Source organism: Arvicanthis niloticus, chromosome 11, assembly GCF_011762505.2.
Source record: "Arvicanthis niloticus isolate mArvNil1 chromosome 11, mArvNil1.pat.X, whole genome shotgun sequence".
Classification (NCBI taxonomy): domain Eukaryota; kingdom Metazoa; phylum Chordata; class Mammalia; order Rodentia; family Muridae; genus Arvicanthis; species Arvicanthis niloticus.
This window is the reverse complement of record NC_047668.1, coordinates 25,260,221-25,282,613: the sequence shown is the minus strand read 5'-3', so window position 1 is coordinate 25,282,613 and position 22,393 is coordinate 25,260,221. Positions and strand designations below refer to the sequence as shown.

General features: G+C 38.7%; 1 protein-coding gene across 4 annotated transcripts in view; it reads left to right on the top strand.

Moving 5' to 3' along the window:
* Positions 1-21,782, top strand: part of Immp2l (inner mitochondrial membrane peptidase subunit 2) — an 826,273-nt gene extending 804,491 nt beyond the window's left edge. For 3 of the 4 annotated variants that reach the window (XM_034514317.2, XM_076941950.1, XM_076941949.1), the window contains one exon: positions 21,506-21,782. In XM_034514317.2, coding sequence (XP_034370208.1) covers positions 21,506-21,625 — 120 coding nt within the window. In that variant the 3' untranslated portion in view covers positions 21,626-21,782. The remainder of the gene's footprint in view (positions 1-21,505) is intronic. The other variant, XM_034514320.2, reaches the window with a different exon arrangement.
* The last annotated feature ends 611 nt before the right edge of the window (positions 21,783-22,393 follow it).

The window sequence follows — 22,393 nt, the reverse complement described above, 5'->3', positions numbered from 1 at the left end:
GTTGCCTATGTATGCATGAGTGTTAGGCCATCCACTGGGGCCATGGCCTACAGTGGCAACCTCAAAGAAGGATGCGCCTCCCTATTTTTGGCAGCTATCAGTGTCAGTAGCTCCTTGGCAAAGGGCAGGGCCTCCAGAGCCCTTTCTTCATGGAAGGCAGAATTTGACTAGCTTGATTTTGCAAAGGTAACCACACCTTCTGAGATTTCACAAGTGCAACAGCAACATCCTGTGAAGGGTTGATGCAGTTTCCCATTTAGGGCTGAGCATACAGTTATTCTTGGCACTTTGGCCAGTTCTGTGGCTCTCTATTGACCGACACTTCCTGCAAATAGGATTCCCTGATGAGAGTTGAGAGAAGCCCTAGGCGATGAATATGAACAAATATTTATGAGGCAGTGTGACTGTGTGACCATTTTAGCAAGATAAAAATATCAGGCTCTACCCTAGAATCCATGACCTTCCTAACCACTGGCTTTTGAACAGGCTTATAGGATCAGGAATGAAATCAGCTCGTGTGGAACAGGCCTTAAACTTCATCATAATCAGTCCTCCACTAGTACAGCAGAGGGAACATTGGGTCTGGCAGGTTGGCGGTGTAGCATGCTCTGGATAAGGCCATTTATGACTTTCTTCCCCCAGAAGCCTTCACAGCTACTCTGAAGACTATTAAAGCTAACCAGCAGGGAATAAGTTCCTAGCCATTTTGAGATTGATTTCTCAATGTCCTACAGCCACAGTGCTTGGTGTCTTCAACAATCAGGTCTGGTTATGGAGTTACAGTGGGAAACAAGAGCAAGTGCAGTAGCCTGGTTGCTTTAGATATCCTGACCAATACCTTACAGGTTGATATCCCATGTCTGACACTGAGATTTCCATTTCATAACCCGTGGCTTTAGAGAACATATTATACACAGGCTACCTCAGTTCAAACTCTTTATTTTTTAAGTTATATTTTAAAATTATTTTACTATTTTACATATGTCTTTTAGTTTTGGATAATCCACCCATTAACCCCTCTCTTGACCCCCATCTCCCACTCTATGCCCTGTTTAATCCTCTAACTCTAAACATTCCCTTTCTATTAAAATAACACATGTATTCTACTATCCCTCCAGTTATGTTTTCAATTAGGTTAGAGATAATAGGTTTCCATATGGGTATTTTATATTCACTTCCTTAGAATTCCCCTCTCAACCTTCTGATCACCCCATCTTCCTGCTTGCCTCCCTAACTATGTCTGCTTTATTTCACTTTACCTTTATTCCAGTGTACTGTTCCACTAATAAATTCCCCGCAAAGGCCCCTGTCCTTCTTAAGAAGCAGAAAACTCAATAGATACCCTGTGGTTTATATAAGGTATTCTTGGTTTTCATTCTGCCTTGTCTCAAATGGAATTTCAGATCCTTTTGATATGACATATTTTGATATGACATGTTTGCTTTTCCACACGTAACCACTTAATCTCAAACTTGAATGTGAAGAAGCATCAATAGAGATTATTTAAGGTAGAGCTTCAAATAAGCGCCTTAGGAGATGCAGAGACAGATGCGTAGGGCTGCAGGCTGAAAACACTGGTTTTAGTACTGTAAGTAAGCGGTGCTGGTTCCTCTGCACCATATTACTAAATTATTAAAAATTATTAGCAACTAATAAAGTGGTCCCTAATGTCCTTCTTGTTAGCAGTCACTCTAGCACTGATAATACCTTGTTAGAATCTCCCACTTTCATCAGAATAAACGGTACTTAGATGTCTTCTTTCTGGATGCTTTCACCACTTCAAACTGCTTTGAGTTGTTTCTTTCTCTACAAGGGTCTGCTTATACTCCTAGATACATAAAAATTAATCAATTAATAAATATCCAAATTAGCAACAAGATTTGAGACATTTTTCTTTAGTTAGTCCTCTTTGCCATTTCCGCATCTAAAATAAAATGCAGCTGTTTAACAATCCATAGATTTGAAGCTGAGAGTCTCAATTTAACAGAGCCCATTATTAATAAGTGAAGGTTGTTCCATTAGTTGCAAAAGCAAAATTATAACAGCATTAATGAAGATGCAAAGTTCCATCAATAGAGTAGAGTAAGTTAATATGAAAATCTTCCTTCTATAAACAATTAAGTAAAATCAATAAAATAGAAAGATGAACTTCAGAAAAACATATAAATATAGAAAAACAAAGATATACAGATAAGAATTGAGCTCATAGTGTGATGTTGTTATAACCAGAGCCTAGGCAGATGCTATGAGCTTGTATGAATTGGGGGTGGGAGCCTGAACAGAAGCCAGGTCTATATTGGAATGGCCTCATCTTCAACATAAAGCCAACAAGCACATCTTACCCAAATTAAAGAGAAATTATTGAGTAACTCCCAACTAAATTTGCTTTGTCCTGGGACACAATGACAATAATAAGTCATATAATAAAAAAAGGGTGAAGCGTGTGAATTTATATGTACAGTGCATCAAATTATAAAAACATAGGGTACAATCTAGCTTACTCCAGAGAAATTTCTCAGGTGCCTGGAAAAGGTAAGGCTGGCTTGGTTATAAGCACTCAGGGGAAATTTTATACTATTATTCTGCTAAAGGGAAATAATGATAAACTGACTCCCATGTTCTTATATCCATACTCACGAATTAATGCATCTCTTAGCTTTTATCAAAAATGTTTCTTATTGTAGTAGATGGTAGTTAATACAGACCCGCAACTGTACAATGTGGAAAGAATAAGAGACTATGGAATGCTCTACTTTTAATGGGAAATTTGTGTCATCCTTATCTTTCCTAAGACCCCACCCAAGTTTAGGTAACATTGTGAAAGAGGGACTAGAAAGATGAGAAGACTCAGAGTTAGTTGTTAGTTCAAATACCCAGCACCTACATGGCAGCTCACAATTGTCTGTAACTGTAGCTCTATGGGATCTGGCACCCTCTGCTGGTTTCTACAGGCACTTTCCACTCACAGTGCACTGACATACATGTAGTTGTGCTATTCTGAACCAGGGCTACATGGTGAGACCTTGTGTCAAACAAAACAAAACAACACCAAGGCAGGGATACAGAATACACAAGAAATGACTTTGACCATCTTAGTTCAGTTGTGGTTTAAGGCAATATTTTTTCCAGCTTCTGCGGCACTGAAGTCACCATGGAGAAAGTTTTGTGAAGCTTCTATTAGTTTGTGGCAGAGGACTAGTGAGGAAAGACTGCAAAGGTGGGCACATTGTTCTGGTGGTTCACATTGTTCTGGTGGTTCACCAGTTCCTCACGGTATCTTTTGTTATCAGCTAGTGATTAACTATTTAAGTGTGTCAATCACTGTAGTCACCCTGAGGAAGCCATGTTGTAGAGAATCAGTCTGGATCCAATCTTAAAAGCATTTGAAGAAAATAAGAATAGGTCTGAAAAAAAACTGATCTAACTTTCTCTTTGAAAGTAGTGGAAATCAGATCCTGACCCTTCCTACAAATGAGGATGAGCAGAGGGATTTAAACAAAGGATCTGGCAGCTGATGAGGTCAGGGTGCTGATCTAATTACTGTTCAGAGGCTGCAATGAAAGCTAGGCAAAGGAGAAATCACCGAATTAAAAACCAGGGTGTGATATGAGGGTCCACCTTCGTGGATATGACACATCCCACTGGCCACTGAGAATCAGACCTGGATGTCAGGAGAAAGGCCAAGGCTAGAAACAAGGAGTCAGGGGGTTGCAGACATGGTATTGGGAATCAAAGCTCGACAGATGATGACTGCACAAGGAAGAGCTTATGAGAGCTGCAGAAAAATAGAGGCCAGAAGCATAGGAAATAGCTATCCCTGGGAAACGGAAGCCTGGTAGGTAGTAAGTTAGTATAAAGGTGAGATTGTATCAGAGTACTAAGAGGTGTTAAAGAGAGCATTCTACCAAGAAGTGATCAACAAGATCAATTGTTACACCAGAAGATGGAGACAGATGAGTGGCTAGAGGAACATATGGTAATTTTTAAGAATACAATTCTATAGAGTAGTGAATACTGAAGCCAGCAGGAGCTAAGGAATGAGTCAGTGGTCAGGAACTAAAACCATCTATAATGCAGTGTTATTTTGCTAAGAAAATTCATACAACCAGTGGAGCTTTTAGCTGGTATTGGCAGGCTGGGAGAAAATCAAGAAAACATTGCTCATTTAACTGAAAGCCATTTCTCTGTACTGTCATGTGTGCAATGAAACGCAGTAAGAAAGCCCTCCCCCCAATTCTTTTCCTCATTGTTGTGAATGCATGTGCCCCAGACAGAGGCCTTTTAGGGATGTTTCCTTAATCCAGTGGATTTTATTTTTATTGAGTTCATCTGAGTACAGAGAAAAACTCCTTTAATGTTCAGTTCTGTTTCAACAAATGTAGCATAGTAGCAACTGTGTATTACTGCTCTTGGGACTAGATTCTGGTAAGGTCCATTTATTGGGAAAAGGCTTTTTGTAAACATTTCTTATATTTATTATAGAGCAGAATCAGAAGGTAATACAGTGCCATTTTTCTCAAAGGCATAATGTCACTAACAGTTAACAATGGGATATAATACAACTTAGTTTCCTTCAATGTCTTGTTCTTTTAGTATTGTTCTTAATGAGTGGTTACCTCAGGTCTTCCGTGGGGCTGTTGTACAGCAGTTAATGTGTGGCCAGGCACTGTGCTGTCATACAAGTTCCACTAATTTAACTTTCCTATTAGCCTTGCAGAAGTGATATTATTATTCCCAATTGAATAATAAGACCAAGAAAGTTCAGCTATCGAAGAGAAAGCTTAAATTTTTCAAATTCAAGACCTCAACATGATCAACTTGATTTTCTTACTCCAAATTTGTGCCCTATGTACCTGGGAGCTGATGTTCACTGTATTCCTCTTCCCGGAACTGTCCCTACATCACAGCATTCCAAGAACATGGGAATACGTGGGAATACAGCAGGGACTTTGGTCACTAGAAAAGATGCGGCATCTTTGACTCATGAATCAAACATAGCCTAGCTAGGAAGCAGCTGTCTTTTTGAGTGTCAGAAGACATGTAAAAACTTACCAGAATGTGATTAAATAAATTACTTGAAGGAAAAGGATAAGCCGTTGGAACTGGAATTTCAATAGCAGTCAATAGTTGAATGTGCTTTGAGCTAAACACACCAAGAATTTTCATGAAAGACTTGAGACAGCATCTCTTCCTGGAGTTGTAAATGCCTGGTCCTTGTCCATTTTATAAAGAAGATGAATGATACTTATTTCTTAATACCAGAAAGATGCCACAAACCTTAAATGTGGATGATGGTACCAGATATGGTAGGAAGCATCACCTAGCTAACACTGCCTCTCACCAGACTGTGACTCTACCAGCCAGAAGATCAAGGAGGCCAATCATGCTCAGTTCTTCAGGCTAAAATACCCAAGGGCTTGATCAAAAGCATCAAAATTGTTACTGTCAGTCTCAGCCTCCTACAATATTAATATCTAAAAATATCACACAAAATAATTGTTTTGTAAAACATTGAGAGAATTTACATATCAGAGTCAGCAAAAATTATGTAAGCCAGAGAAGTACAGCCATTTATAATTTCTATCATCATCATAATCTCTAGGTAATATTAAACTTTAATTGGAAAAATTAAGTTCCAAGTATCTTTATCATATTTTCTTTAGTCTATGGTTAAAATGATCGGCCATTTCTATAACATATATAAATGACTACTGTAGACAAAAATATATTAGTACACTACTATCAACATGTAATGTGATAGTTACCTATGCATAAACCCCGTAGATAATTCATAACTGACCTTGAGAAATTTATTCTAGTTCACCGATATTAATCTTATTACTAGGATGCCAACTTTGACAGGGATTACCCATCAGCATATGAATTTCAACTTTATTCTGGCATTATTAATTTTTATATAAGTACGCATGTTGAAAACCAGAAAGCTGAGTATCGTTTATCCTTAACAACTCTAATATATTGAAATTTGTTTGTCTCACAAGATTAAGCCAGTCTATGGCTTTGTGCCAAATGCTTATTGACTGAATGGTGAATAACCCCCAGTAGATTTCTCTGAATTAACTATTGTAATTGAAGTACAAATGCCAGATAACTAAAATTTGGAGAACTTCAAAACCAAAAGTATCCTTAAAGTTAAAGAAGGTATGCAAACCTGAAATTAACCTCATCCTTCCTGACACATCAGTAATGGGGTCTGTCTAGGATCACTATGCATTCAAGTGAGTCATATTCACGTTTCTTTCTTAATCAACCAAATAGTACATTACAGTGATGATGGCTTATCTTGATTTCCAACAAATAATAGTGTCACACACCGACATACACATTCGGACACAAACACACACAAAAAGATACACACAGGTACACACACAGGTGTACACACACATGCACACGCATACACACATACACATATTTACATATATACATACATATATACATACACATACACATATACATATCATCCTAACATGTAACATGTAAGTTGATCTATGCTCCAGAGTGCTTCTTACATGCAATTTCTCTCTGAATACAGTGGTACATAAAGCTTATGAAACACATTTAAAATTTATCAAAAATTACAAAGCACATTTCATTTGCATTTCTATGGGAAATATCTGAGTATTAAGCACAGATGAATGAAGCCCTGGAACTGTGTGGTGATCTCACTGAGGTCCTCTTTGTTCTCTAAACTCAAAAGAATGAGAGGCTACTGTGTTAAAGATGACTTATAGGCAGTCCCCTGTTGTGCCTTATCTCAATGTTCTCAGTTAAACAAGGTGAGAAGCATCGCTCTCCTTATGCTCAAGTCTCCTAAGCCCCATCCTAGGGTGGATGTGTTGCAGTCCATTTAAGTGTATAGATTCCTGCCCATGGTAGCATAAACCTCACCTCTTAGCTCTGCATCCAAACTAGCAACCTTGCTTTCTAGCCCTTCACCTGGTGAGCCATTGCATTCTCATGGCTACAAAGCCAACTCCCTATTTCCGAGTAGGACTTCACAAGCTCAACTTTGGACTTTGTGCTAGAAATCTTCCTGTAACTAAGGAATCTGGTTGCATACCCTACAGTTTAATTCATTGTTTTCCAAATCTGCTGCTTGTGCTTGATCATTAAAGGTACCTCTGGCTTTCCAGGCAATGGAAGTAACATTAGTTCATGTTCACTCATTCTTCTTCCCTCAGCTTCCTTGCTCAGTAGTTGCCCAATAGCATCTGTCTGCAGCCACATAGTCTCTAGTTCATTCACTTAGTCAAACTCACTTGAGCTTCTCTCTATTGTTTGACCATGCATTTGGAACAAGAATCTCATACACAGTAAGAGAGGAAGGGACTAAATACACTATCATTGCACTATGATTGATGATAAGTGTATATCTACATGGGCTGTTGAAGAGTGGGATAGGTTAGGGAAGCCTTCCAGGAGGAAACATAAACTCTCTGTCAGGATGAAGATGAATTATCTAAGAAAGAGCAGAAGAAAGCCTTCCTGGAGGCAGAAAGTACCACATGCAAATGCCCAGAGGTAGGACCAGGCTATTTCTTTTCAAGGAGGGACAAACTGAGGAGGGTTGAGAAAAGAGCAAACCAGACAGACACATTTATGACAGCCTAGATTAGCGTGCCAGGACCGTTGAGCTTCATTCACAGAGCACTGTCTCTACCTTTCTACTAGATACAACCATTTTCTTGTGAATACAGTGGTGAAAAATCTCATGCGTGTACTCTTGCATGGCTCCTCTCTGCCTTTGCTTTTCTTTCCTTGCATTGTGATCAAGGGAAGCTTTTCTGGTTAGTTTAGAGCCTGTCTTCCTCTCTCCAATTCCTCCTCTATTACTTAACAAATGACTGTCGTTTTCTGTGGCCTCCACCTCTCCACTTTTGTCACACACAGTGTGTCCCCTCTGATTTATAAACTCCTCTACGTAGCATACGTCTGGTAGACTGCACACTTGTCCTCCTCACCAAGCCTCTGCCTATCTGTTGTGTTGAGTCAAAGGAGCACAGTTTAAAGTCCTGCCACGTCCCTTTACTGCTTTTATGTACACTGCCATAATCATGCTGCTGTAATAGGCACTGGCTTTCCTGTCACTGCCAGCAAATGTCCCTTACAGCCCAGTGGCTTGTAACACGCTCTGCTGCTGCAAATCCGTAGCAGTTCCCAAAAAGAGTAGCATGGCTGTGTACAAACCTTAATGTGCAATGTTGGTGTTTGCTGTCAAAAACAAACGTCCCCCCCCCCTCTTCCCTGGGGAGAGAGCAAGCCCAGCAAGCATTGGCACAGAGCCCCTTGCCAACCATTCTGATTTCCAGGGCTCTATGCCTCATTTCACTAGCAGGCATAGCAATCCTGGATTTAACCTAAGAAACAGAGCTAGATTTCGAGTCCCAGTTCTGCTACCTGGTGATTATGAGCAGCATTTCTGAGCTTGCTCTGGCTCTCGTAGAGCTGGTAATAAACTGGTGTGTGAGATCCTTAAGAATGCTATTGTTTAGAGTTTACAGTGCACCAGAATAGTTGAGTATCTGAGTAGACATAACCATGTTCTTGGTAATAGCACTGTGAAAACTCCCATGGGTATACTCTTGCCTTTCCTTTTCTTACCTTGCATTGTGACTGAGGGAAGCCTCTCTGGTTAGTTTAGAGACAAAGATTCATTCTAATATGTTTTTCCTTCTGATAGGCAAATAAGATGTCATAGGAAACATATTTCACAGTGTTTAGAATGGGTTTGATGAAAACTAGGCTTAAATAGATTCTTGGGAACAGAAAACTGTATATCTCTCGGAATGTGCAGCATGATCATGAAGGTTATGGGTAGCTTTGTCGGTAAATCTTGATGGCACAGTGAGTCTGGGGATTTGTGGTGGTCTCTCCTTATTCCTAATCACACACATGGGAGTTAATTGGTTGAGCCCAAGTCAGGGACTGTTCTGTACTAGATGCATGCAGTGGAAGAGAGCATTGACTCTCCTGAGACTTGCTCAGAAATGAAGATATTATTGTGAGTAGTGAGGCCAGCACGATCTTAGCAAGCTGGAGCCTTCTGCACTGCATGTACATTTAAAGACTAGAATACCTGGCAGGTCTCCATTTCAGAGAAAACAAGGCTGCTGGGGTTAAACTCAGGGTTTAATTTATCTTTTGTTTTGTTTTATCTTTTCTATATACGCATTTCTCTGGAGTTGCTAGCCTTCTGTTGCAAGCTAAGAGCTACAGTTTTACTTGTAATCACTGAGGGCATCATTGTAGGTGAGCCGAAAGGCAGAGTAAATGGGTTCTGCTTTTGACTCATTCTGCTCTTGTAAATGTAAGAATCAAAGAGACAAAAGGCATGCTGTGTACCCAAGCCTTCCTGGAAGCTGAGTTCTAATTACTGAAACAAGTGAGAGCTCTAGAAAGTTATCTACACAACCATGTCACTGTAGCCTCTTACAGAACAGTATATATCACATTGTCAGCAAATAATCTCTGCTTTTGACTCTTTGGGGAGTCTTTCAAGGTATGGGGATGCCATCCCTTATGACTGGTAAAATACCTGATGTAAGATCTTATGTCAGAAATATTTTAAAGAAAACTTACATCATAGAACAACTTACCCTCCCTTATGAATTGAAAGTTTTTCCAAGATTTAAAGAGAAAATTCCCTGCTCCCAAAGGGAGCTGTGTTAAGTTACTATGTTTTCCTCTTCACTTGGTTCTCGGGCATCTGAATATTAGGCATGGAGCTATTCACAGGAACTCTCTCGTGCTTGCCACTTTTATTTATCTTCTTTTGTTCCTGGTTATTATTTTGTTAAGTCTTCTCTGTTTCATTTTGAGAGAAAAGATAAAAGGAAGACCAGAAGCCAAGAGACATGTTCAATAAGAGCTGGGTACCATATGACCACCTAAATGAATAGTGCTATACCCTCAGCAGAGGAATGGCCACATCTGACATCACAGCAGGACTGGATGTGGGTATCCTGTTACTAATGGCTAGCTTGTTTCTATCAGTGGCTGACTGCCCAATACTTCTAAATATGCTTTAAGACAATTTCAACAACAATAAAGACTTTTATACCTCTCTCCTCGTGTGTTTTCACGAGCTTTTATTTCCTATATAAAAATGGCATGTGAGACATTAGCTACTAGAAGCACACAAGCAAGCAATAAGGCATCACTCAATACTATCACCCATCCACAGTGGATTACTGTGGATGCTGTGAGTTGCTAACTATCCAAATTATATTCAAGTATTTCATCACCTGCTTAATCAAGCTGCAAAATGAGAAGTTAGACCACTTCACCTCCAGTGATTTGATTATGTGGTAAGGAGACCGGTACATAAACATTAATCCTGGGAAATTAATTCATGAAAATTAGCTGAAGACACCCCTAGAGGCCCGTTTTGTATCTATTTTTTTGCATAAAATGTTGAACTAACTACTTACTGACAGTGTCTTGGGGGGCCTAGAATGATTATGCGTGATTTTGTAGTTGTCTAGAGAGAATCGTGAAGAGGGCCATGAAGTGACCTGGAAATGCATTCTGATTAAAGTGAAGTCTTGAGCAGGAAAATTGCTTTGAAATGATTAAAGTTAAAATTGGTGGTAATGAAGGAAAACACTTGTCCTGGAGTGGGGCCTTTCAAAGAGTGTTGCATGAAGCAGATGGCTGGCCCCTTCTTAGTGTGAAAATATTATATTGTATCAAATCTATCAATCATTGTGTCCTGAAGAATGTGGATTATGTTTGGCATTTTCTGTATGATTCTTTCTCTAACCTGCTGTCATCCTGTCTAGGATTAAACCATTCACTCTGATAACATCAATTCTCTTAGATAAAATATCCATCTTTGCATATAATTGAAATGCAAATATTATACTTAAAACCTTGGAAATATGTATTTCAGAATCTAGACTTCTCACTGATGATATCAACATCTTGTCTATAACAATGCCTATATCATATGTAACTGATAATCCTGGCAAAATCTGAATCAGAACTTATAATCAATCATACTAATGTTTCTGCTGTAAAATTATGAATTGGCACACTGCATGAGATGAGTAAACACTTCCTTACATATTATAATGCTGTATAATAATAGCTCTCATCTAATCAGGTATTGCTACCTGGGGGCTATAAAAATAAATAGATGGGGGTTCAATAAAGATGGGAGGGAGCTCAGAGTGAGCTAGAGTAATTAGAATGCATTGTAGACATGTACAAAATTATTGTAGAACAAATGAAGCAACAACATTTTTAATTATATAAGTTTCCCATATTTTCCTGTCCTGTAATCATGCATACACTACATTTTTTCGTATTTTAAGTACTGTTGTATGACATGTGTAAATTGCCATGATATTGTACCTACATGTATTCAGTATTAAAATGCCTTAGTAGAAATAGTTATTTTTGTACCCACTGAGTCTTGCTTTTCCTTCTCAGCCATTTCTTTTTTTTTTTTTTCCTCAGAGCCTCCCTCCTTCTCCTCTATTGAACATCTGTTTGGTTTTGTTCTTATCAAAATCAAAATCTTTGTGGAGTGGGAGGTTGACACTTTTCTCCTTTGCCTCCTGTACAATTCACTATAAGGAAGGAAGTGATCTTCTCGGTGTGTTCTTGTCTAAATGGGAGGCAGTTTACTGAGAAAGGAAGCACTCATGTGACTGCCTATCATGAACTGGGTTTATCTGCTCAGTTTTGTGGAGAAAAGCACTTTGGGACCATGGAAATGAGTTGCAAGCCAATGTCCTACTCTTTAGGAACCTTGTCTGCCATACCCAAAATAATGCCAAAAAACTTGAAAGTGGGTTATGCCATGTTTGAAATGAAGCAGGTGTTTCTATTCTTCAGTCTTTTATCAAAATGTCTCTTAGAGAATATTTTTGAATAGTACAATTGCTCATTTTGTAATGTGACATTTATTTGTTGCCTTTATTTATAATTCTGTTTGATTTATGTATGCCGTGCATCTGTTTTTGCCACTATCTTAAAAGATGCTCCCTTTTATTGTAGGTATTAAAGAACTGGTTTTTTATTATTATTATTTTCATAGTCTCATTGTTGGTGGTGTAAGATGATGAAACAAGCAGATAAAGGTGATGAAATGATTTTTTAAAAAAGAGACGTGGGCCAAGGAGGCAGAGTCAGAACCCCAGGACCTCCTCCCTCAGACTCACTTGCTGCCTTATACTGAATGCATGTGACCAAAGCAGAGGCAATAGAGGCATCACTGGTTACTCTGAGCCACTCTCAACATTGGTTATAAGGACAACATTCCCTTTAGGGGTTCCCCAATCCAGAAAGAGTTGGAGCACACTGTCAGTATAGCAGTGGCAAATGTTCCCTTGCTAACACTGAACAAATTGGTGCTGATGTTGTATTCTGGGAAATTGTAGTATGAGAAAAGGAGAGAGAGATAGATTGTTGATCATTGATCAAGGAACCACCAGGACCCATCAAGGCATAAGCTACTTTCTTCTACTGTTGCTTATTTGTTTTGGAGGCAAATGGAAGCCATGAGAGCCAAGGAAAACTGGTTTTCCTTCCATTTCTAATAGATTTTTTTTTGGAAAAGGACCAAAATATATGTGTAACAATGGTAAAAATTGTTGTATATCTTCTTATAGTTCTGTTGAGGAGGTGGGGTAGTTGTTTGTAGGCATCCTGTGCCTCCCTCCTTTATGTTGCAGTACATTATCAGTGATTACAGATGTCTCCTGTCTCCTGATACTGTTTTCTAAAGCATTATGAGTGGTTTTCTTAAGATATTTTGCATAATCAAGATGTTTGGGAAGCCCATGAGATGGCTTAGTGGATAAGGAAGGACACTTGCCACTAAGCCTGATGTCTTGAGTTCATTTCCCAGACACACATGGTAAAATTCAAAAGCAGAGTCCTACAAGTTGTCCTGGACTTTCACATGTGCACAGTGTCCACACTCCCTCATCCAGAAACATAAAATAAACAAGCAAATAAATAAATAAGTTTGGATCTCTAAAGGACCTTCGTTGTCAGATTACAAAGAGGACACTGTTAGAAAGACTTGATAAATCAATTCTTGTTTTAAGTAAGTGTTCTTCAAAATCTTTATTTCTTCAGTTTGATTTGACTTCCAAACATAGTTATAGGTAATGTAATATTGTAGAATAAATATTACTGGACCTTGTTCATACAGAAATATCTCCCTTCTTATGCTAGTAAATAGATTCAGCAAAGACAGATTTTATTAGTTAATAATATGGGTATACCTATTTATCTTCTCCCTTTTAAAAACATTTAATTCAATAAGCTTCCAGTTTTGTGGTTTGTCATACTTCTCACATTTAGATATCTTGTCTTCATCTCAATTCTGAGCATTGTCTTAAAAGAACCTTTGATTCCACTAGCAGCTTTCGGTACTCCCTATGTTTTCAACTCTATCCAACCCTGGAAGTCTTGCTTTTTATCTTTCCTTACTTTGCCCTTGTGAGGCCTTCCTTCAAGACAAGACTCCTGAAGCCAAGAAATGGAGGTGTGTTCTACACACTGCCTGCCTAAGGAAAGGGAGGAGGGAAACATGGTTACACACACCTGTGCCCCTGGCACCTGGAGGCAAGCTGGGTTGTTGATGCGTATGTCTGCCTACCAGAAGCCAAAATAACTTCTCAGTGGAGCCAGTTTGATCAAAGACAATCAATTCAGTGGAAATTTAGTTCATGTGGTTCCTTGGCATTTTGTAGACAAAACAAACTAGGTGACTGATAGCATGAACCACTTTCCAGCTGGTACTAATGGTGTTTCCTAAAGCTGTGCTCTCTAAGGTCAGGAGCATCAACCTTCAGTCTGATGTGTATTGTGCTATGCTAGGTACAAGAACAGTCCTACTCTTGTATATAGCTAACAATTGAGAAATTGGACTTTGTTAGTGTTCAGATTCATGGACTGTTGGTGAATTCCAAAAATGTTTGCTGATCAAATAGTATACAATCAAAACAAAGTAGTAACTATTATTCTAGATGGCCAATTCCTAATCCATGTGCTCAGTGCCCTTTGGGGATAGGGGACTAATTGTAAGAAGCTGATTGTTAAATGCACATAAACGTATTTCCTTCTTAAGTAGATACTAAAAATACAGAGACCTTCTAGGGTTTTTCAATGGCCCATTACTATGCTTCTTAAATTTACTATAAATGTTCATTCTTGATATTTAAATAATATTGTAACCTCAATAAAGGATACATAGTTCTATCCGGGACACATATGAGTAAGGAACAAGGAGGGTCAACTCCTACTGTGCCACTGGTATGGCCTGTTCTTTAATGAATTTTCTTTTACTATAACACGTGTACAAGACAAATCAGACATCATGGCCTTTCATCTCCACAATAGGAAGGCCAAAGCAGGCTGGTCTCTGTGAGTTCAAGACTATCGTAGATACATAGTGAGACACTGTCTGAAAACAATGATTAAAAACAAAATGTCCAGGGGATGGCATCTGAAATGTAAATAAAATATCCAGTAAAAAATTTTTTTTTAAATGTCCAACACTATAATCTTTTAAAACAGGAAAGGATTTACTTGGCTCCAGTTTGGGAGATTTATACCATGTTTTGTTGGCTTCTTCCTTTGGGTCCAATATGTTATGCATATTGAAAAACTGTTATTCTGACTGAGATGCCAGAGGGGTATGAGATAAGGCACCCAGTAGAAGACCTCCCACTACTCTTTACCCCTTATAGGACCAAAAGAGCCACTTGCTAGGGGGGGGAAGCCTATACCATACAGGCCTTTGAGGGACATTAAAGCCAAACTGTAACACTTGGTCAAAGTACTTAACCTCATGGAAACCTGTTGTTTTTATACCCACTTCCCTCTTTAATAATGTCCTTTCCTTTTTCTCTTTAATATGTTCTTTGTTCTGTGTTATGAGTATTTGGATACATCATCGATCTGACTTCCATATTTCTTCTTATTTGCATGCATATTCATATTCTTGAGCTGTGATAACAAAATATAACAGATGGTAGCTTAAACAAGAGGCATCTATTTTTTCTTAGTTCTGGAGAAAATAGTACAAGATCAAAGGACCAGCAGGTTGGGTCTGTTGTAAGCTCTCTTTTTGTGGATTGTAGGCAGACCCTCATTCAATGTTCATCAGCTGTTTTTTCTCCTGTGTGTATGCATTCCTGGGCTTCATCTGTGTCTTAAACTCCTCTTATAAGAATATAAATGAGTTTGCATCAGGGCCTCATTTTAACTTCATTTTTTCCTCAAAGGCAGACATGGTCAAATTCTGAGAAAGACTGTGTACTTACTTGTATCTCATCATACAAATCTGAAAGATAATGGTTCATCCCATTCACTTGTGGTGAATTTGCTATTCTTAGGAACATACAGAGTCAAGGAGCATGGCAAGAATGCCGACCAAATTGTGCTTTGTCCAGGACACTACCACTTTACTGACTGCCCCAACTTAATTAAGTCTGTGCCTCTTTGTCTGACAAAAATGTCACATTGGGTCAATTCTAACCATGGTGTAGAAACTCATTTACTTTAGTGTTTGCTGAAAAATATTTTGCTGTTACTGGTTTCCTTGCTTGTAACTGAGATGGAATGTCTACCTCATGAGTCAATGAGAGAATTGAGTCATATGTGTAAGTCATTCAAAATACCGCCTTCTGGAGTCAAGCATTAAGTATAACATGGAACAAAGCAAAGGGTGGAGGTGGATGATTCTCTTTCTTGGGTGGTGATTTTATGTGCCACATTCGCTGGGCGACAGTGTCTAGACACATTGTCAAATAATATTCTAGATGAGTTCTCTTCTTGCATGAGGAGAGCAGTTTGTCTTTTGTAATACAGGTGGGCCTCCTCAAGTCAATTGAAGGCCCGGGATCAGCAGCAGATTGAGTTACATAGTGTGAGAAGAGAATGAGCAAACAGATTGTGCTGTACCTTCTACCTATTGGCTGTCCCCAGCTGACTACAGACTTCCTCTGGGTTGAACTTTCCCTGGTTCTATGCTCTCCTGGCCACTCTGGTCAGATTTTGGATTTGCCAAACATCTCTAATCACATTTTTTACTTAGTAAGATAAATTTCCTTGTATATCTGAATCCTTTTCATTTATCTAAAGAACCCTCAGCAGGTAAGGAGGTCAATGCTATTGAAAATATAGAAAATATAGAAAAAATTCACATGTATTTTAATTTAATGTATTTCTATATTCACTGTATTCTCCCCTTATCTGTAAATACCTATCAAAATAAAACTACAAAAATAAAATAAAAAATGTAAAAAGCCACAAGACAATTAAGCAAGTGATTAAATATCTTCTGTACATATTAATCTCAGTATTTTTAAGCTTGAATTTCAGAATCCTATATCACCATTTAAACAATATTGATATTATCCCCCAGAATTTTCACCTTTACTATTCATAATTTTTAAGATTAGCTTTTTTAGAAAGTGAGAACGGTACCTTTAGTATATTTTCAGAACTAAAACAAAACCAGTAAGATTAGTTTCAGTAAAATGAGTGGGTAATATAAAAACAGAATTCAATCACTGTGTCCAAAACTGAGCTCCAAACTAAGCAAGCAAGCAAATGTAGTGGCAACAGTTCAGCCAAGTTAAAACATTGGCAAATTACCCTTATGATAAAAGTTAAACAGCTTGGAAAAGCAACTCAGTGCTCGAGATACAACTGAGTAGCTGCCATCAAACCTAAAATGAGTTACGATGAACAAGATGAAGACCACTGTTCTCTAACTCAGCTGAGCCTACACAAGAACAAAGAAACGAGATAGAAACTGCAGTGTGATGTGAGATCATCTACATCCAGTGAAGTATTTTCTAGTTGGTAACACTGTTGCCTTGGTTGTGTGTGTGTGTGCCTGTGTGTGTGTGTGTGTGTGTGTGTGTGTGTGTGTGTGTGTGTGCTAGGAATCACACTTGGTCACAACCATACTCAAAATTGAATAAGATGGGTGAAAAACAAACTAAATATAAGTACAAACAAATGAACCTGCTTATAAATTGATAATGTAACTCACTTTGAATTTAAGCCAACAGTGAATATAGCCAACATCCTTACAGTAAAATGTATCATAAAGCTGCTCTGGATAGAAATGGTATGTCCCCAAGAATTTATACTGGAGTTTCCTCTCATTGTAAAGTATTAGAAAGATGGAAACCTAGTGGACTGTGGTATTGGAAGCTGGGCCATTTGAGACATGATCAACATTACATAAAGGCTTTAGAGTGACAAAATCTTAGTAGCTTTATCAGGGGAAAGAAGGAACCAGACAGGCATATGTACACATGCATGCTCTGTGCTCTGTATCTGGAAGATACCAGGATAAATGCTGTCAGCACCCTCGGACCCTCAACCTCATACTTTGAGACACACAAGCTGCAGTGAGCCCTCTTTCTTTGTAGCTCACCCAGGTTGTAGGATGTAAACATCGGCAACAGAAAATATACTGATTTAAGCACGAAAATGACTGCCTCAAAAGTTTCGAGTTTTAGTCCGTAAATTTGTTGTAGGTAGAAATCACAATATAGTTATTCGATACTATTTTTATATATTTTAGTACCATGTAACTGAGTATTTAAATGTTTTGGGAAGCCACCCAGTCACTAAGAAGATAAACTATAAAGTAAGGAAAGGTCACAGGAAGCTTTTGGTACTAGTTATGTTGCTGTTGTTGTTTTCGTTGTTGTTGTTTTCATATTTATTTCCTGAATTGGAACCCAAGGCCATTGGTACAACTGTTATTAGTTGCTGCTTATAAATGATTCTCCTTCTTAAAAGGAACCAGAGCACCTGAAAGAAACATTGGATTACACATGGAACAGGTGTGAGGTTCAGGGTGAGCCTAAAATGCCTGGTGGTACCTAAAACTAAGAAAGTGCTCTAAGATATGGCTAAAGGACACACAGAATCCCACTGGGCAAACGAGGTATCTAAGCTTCCTACAAAAAAGCAGAAAGTAATTATGGGTTTTGACTTGGGGGGGGAGAGAGAGAGAGAGAGGCAGGGAGGGAGGGAGTGGGGGAGGAGGGGCAGGCAAGGCGGGGTGGGGCAGGGCGGGGCGAGGCGAGGCAGCGAAGAGAAGAGAAGAGGAGAAGAAGAGAAGAGAAGAAGAGAAGAGAAGAGAAGAGAAGAGAAGAGAAGAGAAGAGAAGAAGGAGAAAAGAAGAGAAGAGTAGAGTAGAGTAGAGAAGAAAGAGAAGAGAAGAGAAGAGAAGAGAAGAGAAGAGAAGAGAAGAGAAGAGAAGAGGGAGAAAAGAAGAGAAGAGTAGAGTAGAGAAGAAAGAGAAGAGAAGAGAGGAGAGGAGAGGAGAGGAGAGGAGAGGAGAGGAGAGGAGAGGAGAGGAGAGGAGAGGAGAGGAGAGAAGAGAAGAAAGGAGGGGAGGGGAGGGGAGGGGAGGGGAGGGGAGGAGAGGGGAGGGGGGGGAGGAGAGGAGGAGAGGAGAGGAGAGGAGGGGAGGGGAGGAGGAGAGGAGAAGAGAAGAGAAGAGAAGAGAAGAGAAGAGAAGAGAAGAGAAGAGAGAGGAGAGAGAATGAATATGTGTGGATATGTGTGGGAGGGACGGGGGTGTAACTGTCACTTTTATGTCCTCAGATGAAGTGATGAGGTGAGAGCCTTACCCAGGCAGTTAGAATACATGGGTTAGGCCGAGCCCAGAGCATTTTATTCTGTGCTAACTAGCTCTAGGCCTAGGTATGGAAGCTTCTAGCCTCCATAAAATCTAATTTTCCAAACTCACTGATTCAGTCTGGCTTCTCTAGATTTCTGGTTGAATTGCTCTACCTGGCATCATACTAACTCTGCAAATATGTTCTAATCTTCTAGCTCATTCTCATTCTCTAGCTTATTCTGTCTTCATGTGTATTCTCCTTGTTCTCTCTGTCTGTGTAAAACTGTCCTGGTAAAACTGCCATAGACACACACCACATGCCACTCACCACCTTTCTCTTAAGTAGTTTCTCTTCCCTGTGCTGTTCTCCTGTGAGTAGAGTATATCCTGTAACTGATTCATTGTATTAAATTTTTCTCTAATTTGTGACCTTGTCTGCCCCTCAATTAGATGTCATTTTCAAACATGGCTGTTCCCTTCTACTCACTAACCTTACCTTCATTGTTAAGGATTAAAGGTATGTAGCAAGGGCATGTCTGTATTCCAGCCTGAGCATACCGTAATCCAGAGCGTGTCTGCATTCCAGCTGGATCATATTTTAGGATGTGATCACTTACCCATGGAAGCCATGTTGTTGGATTAAAATTCCTCTACCAGGAGGAAGAGAAAAGTGTGGGCCAGGAGAGAGGGAAAGGGGGTGGAGGGAGAGGAAGAGGGAAAAAGAGAAGGAAAGGTAGAGGGAGAGGGAAAAGGAGAGGGAGAGGGGGAGGGGAGGGAGAGGAAGAAGGAGAGAGAATGAACCCACAGCCTACAGGAGGTGGGCAGGAGGAATTCTCTCAGTACCAGTGCAATTAGAGTCTGAGCTAGATAGTGAGTTACAGGCTATCCTGGCTGCAAAGTAAGACCCTATCTCAAAACACATATATATGCATACGTAGCATAATATAATATAACTTACATACTTAACAAAGAAATAAAGGAAACAGAAGCATTTGGAGTTGAGAAAGAGATCTTTTTAAAGAATTTGCCAACTAAAATTATAAAATAAGTAATAGATAAAAATAACTTCTTTATAATCTTTAGTGTCAATATTTAAGGCACAATAGTGATGTGCAATAAAACCATTAGATAAAAGGTATCAACATTCAGGATATTTATACTATTTCAAAATATGACCACATATTATTTATTATCTGGGAATGAAATGAGTGTTAACTGATAGGTTACCATCATATTGAGCTGTTGAACATTTTATCTCAACAGTTGGTGAAACTGATATTTTGTGCCCTCTTATGAAGCACGGAGAAAAATACAGTATGCACTACATTCTTTTCTCTTGCCAAACATTTACTTCTTGTCTTTTCAAAAGTGAAAAACTCAAGCAAGTTGAGATATACAACATCATAAAGTCGGTGTTGTGGACCCTGAGTAAAGTAAACTGACTAGGGATGGAAACATCCTCATGACCAGCAGAGGCAATATGAGATCTTTGATGAGGCTGTAGATTTTGAAAATAAATGAATCTAAAAGACATTTACTAGGACAACTAGAATGCTTTTAATATGGACTGTATATAAGTTTTATTACTGTATTAATATGAGATTCTTGGCATATGGCAATGACAATGCACTCAAGTGGGAAAGAATTTTAGTTCTTAGGTGCATTTTGAAGTACTTAGGTATAATTCCACAGGATATTAGTAACTTTCAAAGGTTTCAGAAAGCAAATATAATATATATGCTGATGTATATGCAGACAAAATAATGTATATTTTGAAGTGCTTACAAACAGGTATAATGTGTATGTTGATGTGTATGCAGACAAGTATAATGAATGTACATGCTGAATTATGTGTAGACATGATATAATGTATACATGGGAATGTGCGTAGACATGTATAATGCATACATTGATGTGAGTGAAGACAAGTATAATATATGAGTTGATATGTATATAGACATGCAATAAGAGGGAGTTACTATGGGTGACTAGTGGTGTTTCCTGGTTTAAGTTTGATTTTCAGGATGATTAGAAGGAAAAATTGTTGCCAAGTCCCCAGGGCTTCTTGTTCTTCTTTGGGCTGATCCTGTCTATATTTAAGCTACAGCATGCTTCTGGTTTCTTCTCTCCCAGCACAGAGCTGCTCATCTCTGCAAATGCTGTCTTGTTTTCTATGTGCCATGGACTGGGTGCTTTCTCTATATTGGTCTTCAACTTGGTTTGATCTAAGCTCTCATCTTTTCCCAGTGTACTTGCTAATGTTGCTTGGTGGCTCTTCTGGAAAACACTTCCCATCCAGACTTACACCCGAACTCTGATTGCCCATCCAGCAAATGGAACAATGTTTTGATATATACATATACATATACATATACATATACATATACATTGTACATTGTACATTGTACATATACATATACATCATATACATATTTATTATACATATATATACATATACATACATGTCTCCATGACCGTATTATGAAGGTCTCTTTCAGGCAATAGCTGTAGAGGACATATGAGACTATAGACAAGATTTGTGTTTCTTGGGTCTGTGCAAACAGCCTGCTGAGGGCGGGGGTTAATATTCGAGGCTGAAACATTACTGAAACCAGGTTCCAATGCATCATATGTATTTGCCTTTCTAAACTTCCCTGAACTCAGTGTCCTGCTTTAGAAAATTAAAACCATAATTCCCTCAAATCACTGTTACAAAGGTTAAAGAAGTGGACATATGTCAAAACCTGGGACAATGCTCCAAAATGTTTTCTTGTTTAAATCATAGACCCGAATCAGTGTTTTCAAGCTATTTATAATGGTCAGTATAAAATGATTTCTTTTTTGCTCTCTCTGTGTTTCCCCTGGATTCAGGTTTCTCTCGGACTCCTGCATGCCCATGCCACACATATTTTGTGGCCTCCAGAACGCTGGCAGAGACTGGAATCTGTTCTTCCTCCAGAGCGCTCTCCACTCCACACTGGTGAGAAATAACTGCACAAGAGCCCACCATAGGAGGATCTGAACGTACCAGAAGCCTCCTCCAGAAGGGAGATGCTCTAGTGATGCTGAGCAAGAGACCTCTGTATGTCTTTAAGGTTGTCTGGAATTTTAAAAAATGATTTTCCGTATTAAACAGTATTAAATGACACTTCATTGTGTACTGTATTTAATTCTGTATCGCTTATCACCAAAAAATTTCAGTTTTTGGAGAGCATGAAAGCATGCTATTTATACATGTTAAAGAAGATAAACTTAGGGACGCCATGCATTGCTATCAATGAGATTTTTTTTCATGAAGCTTGCTGATCAAATATTTTTAAAATTATTGTGCAGTGAAGATGATTTGTCTTTTACTGTTAAGACTGAACAAGGAAAACCAAGTATTATGCACATAAAGATAGTGATTGTATTGTAATTGAAGGTATCCACAGAACAGTGACTGCCAGTTAGGAAGGACCAGAAACTGTGATGTCAAATAAAACAGCCATTTGTCCACATCTTGTTTGGGTGTTTAATTATCAGTTAACCAAAGTCTGTTAATGAAAAACATTTTATCTCTTACCCAAGGCAGAAATTAAAGTAATGGAAAAAAATGGATCCATCAATATTTGATATAATCAAATGTTTTTTATTGTCCCTTTTTAATATAAAACTTCTGAGTAATCCTGTGCCTGTTCACAATGACGAATAAGGCCATTTGTCAACATTTTATCACATTTGGTGGAAAGTTCTAATTGGAATGGGAAATAATCACATCCA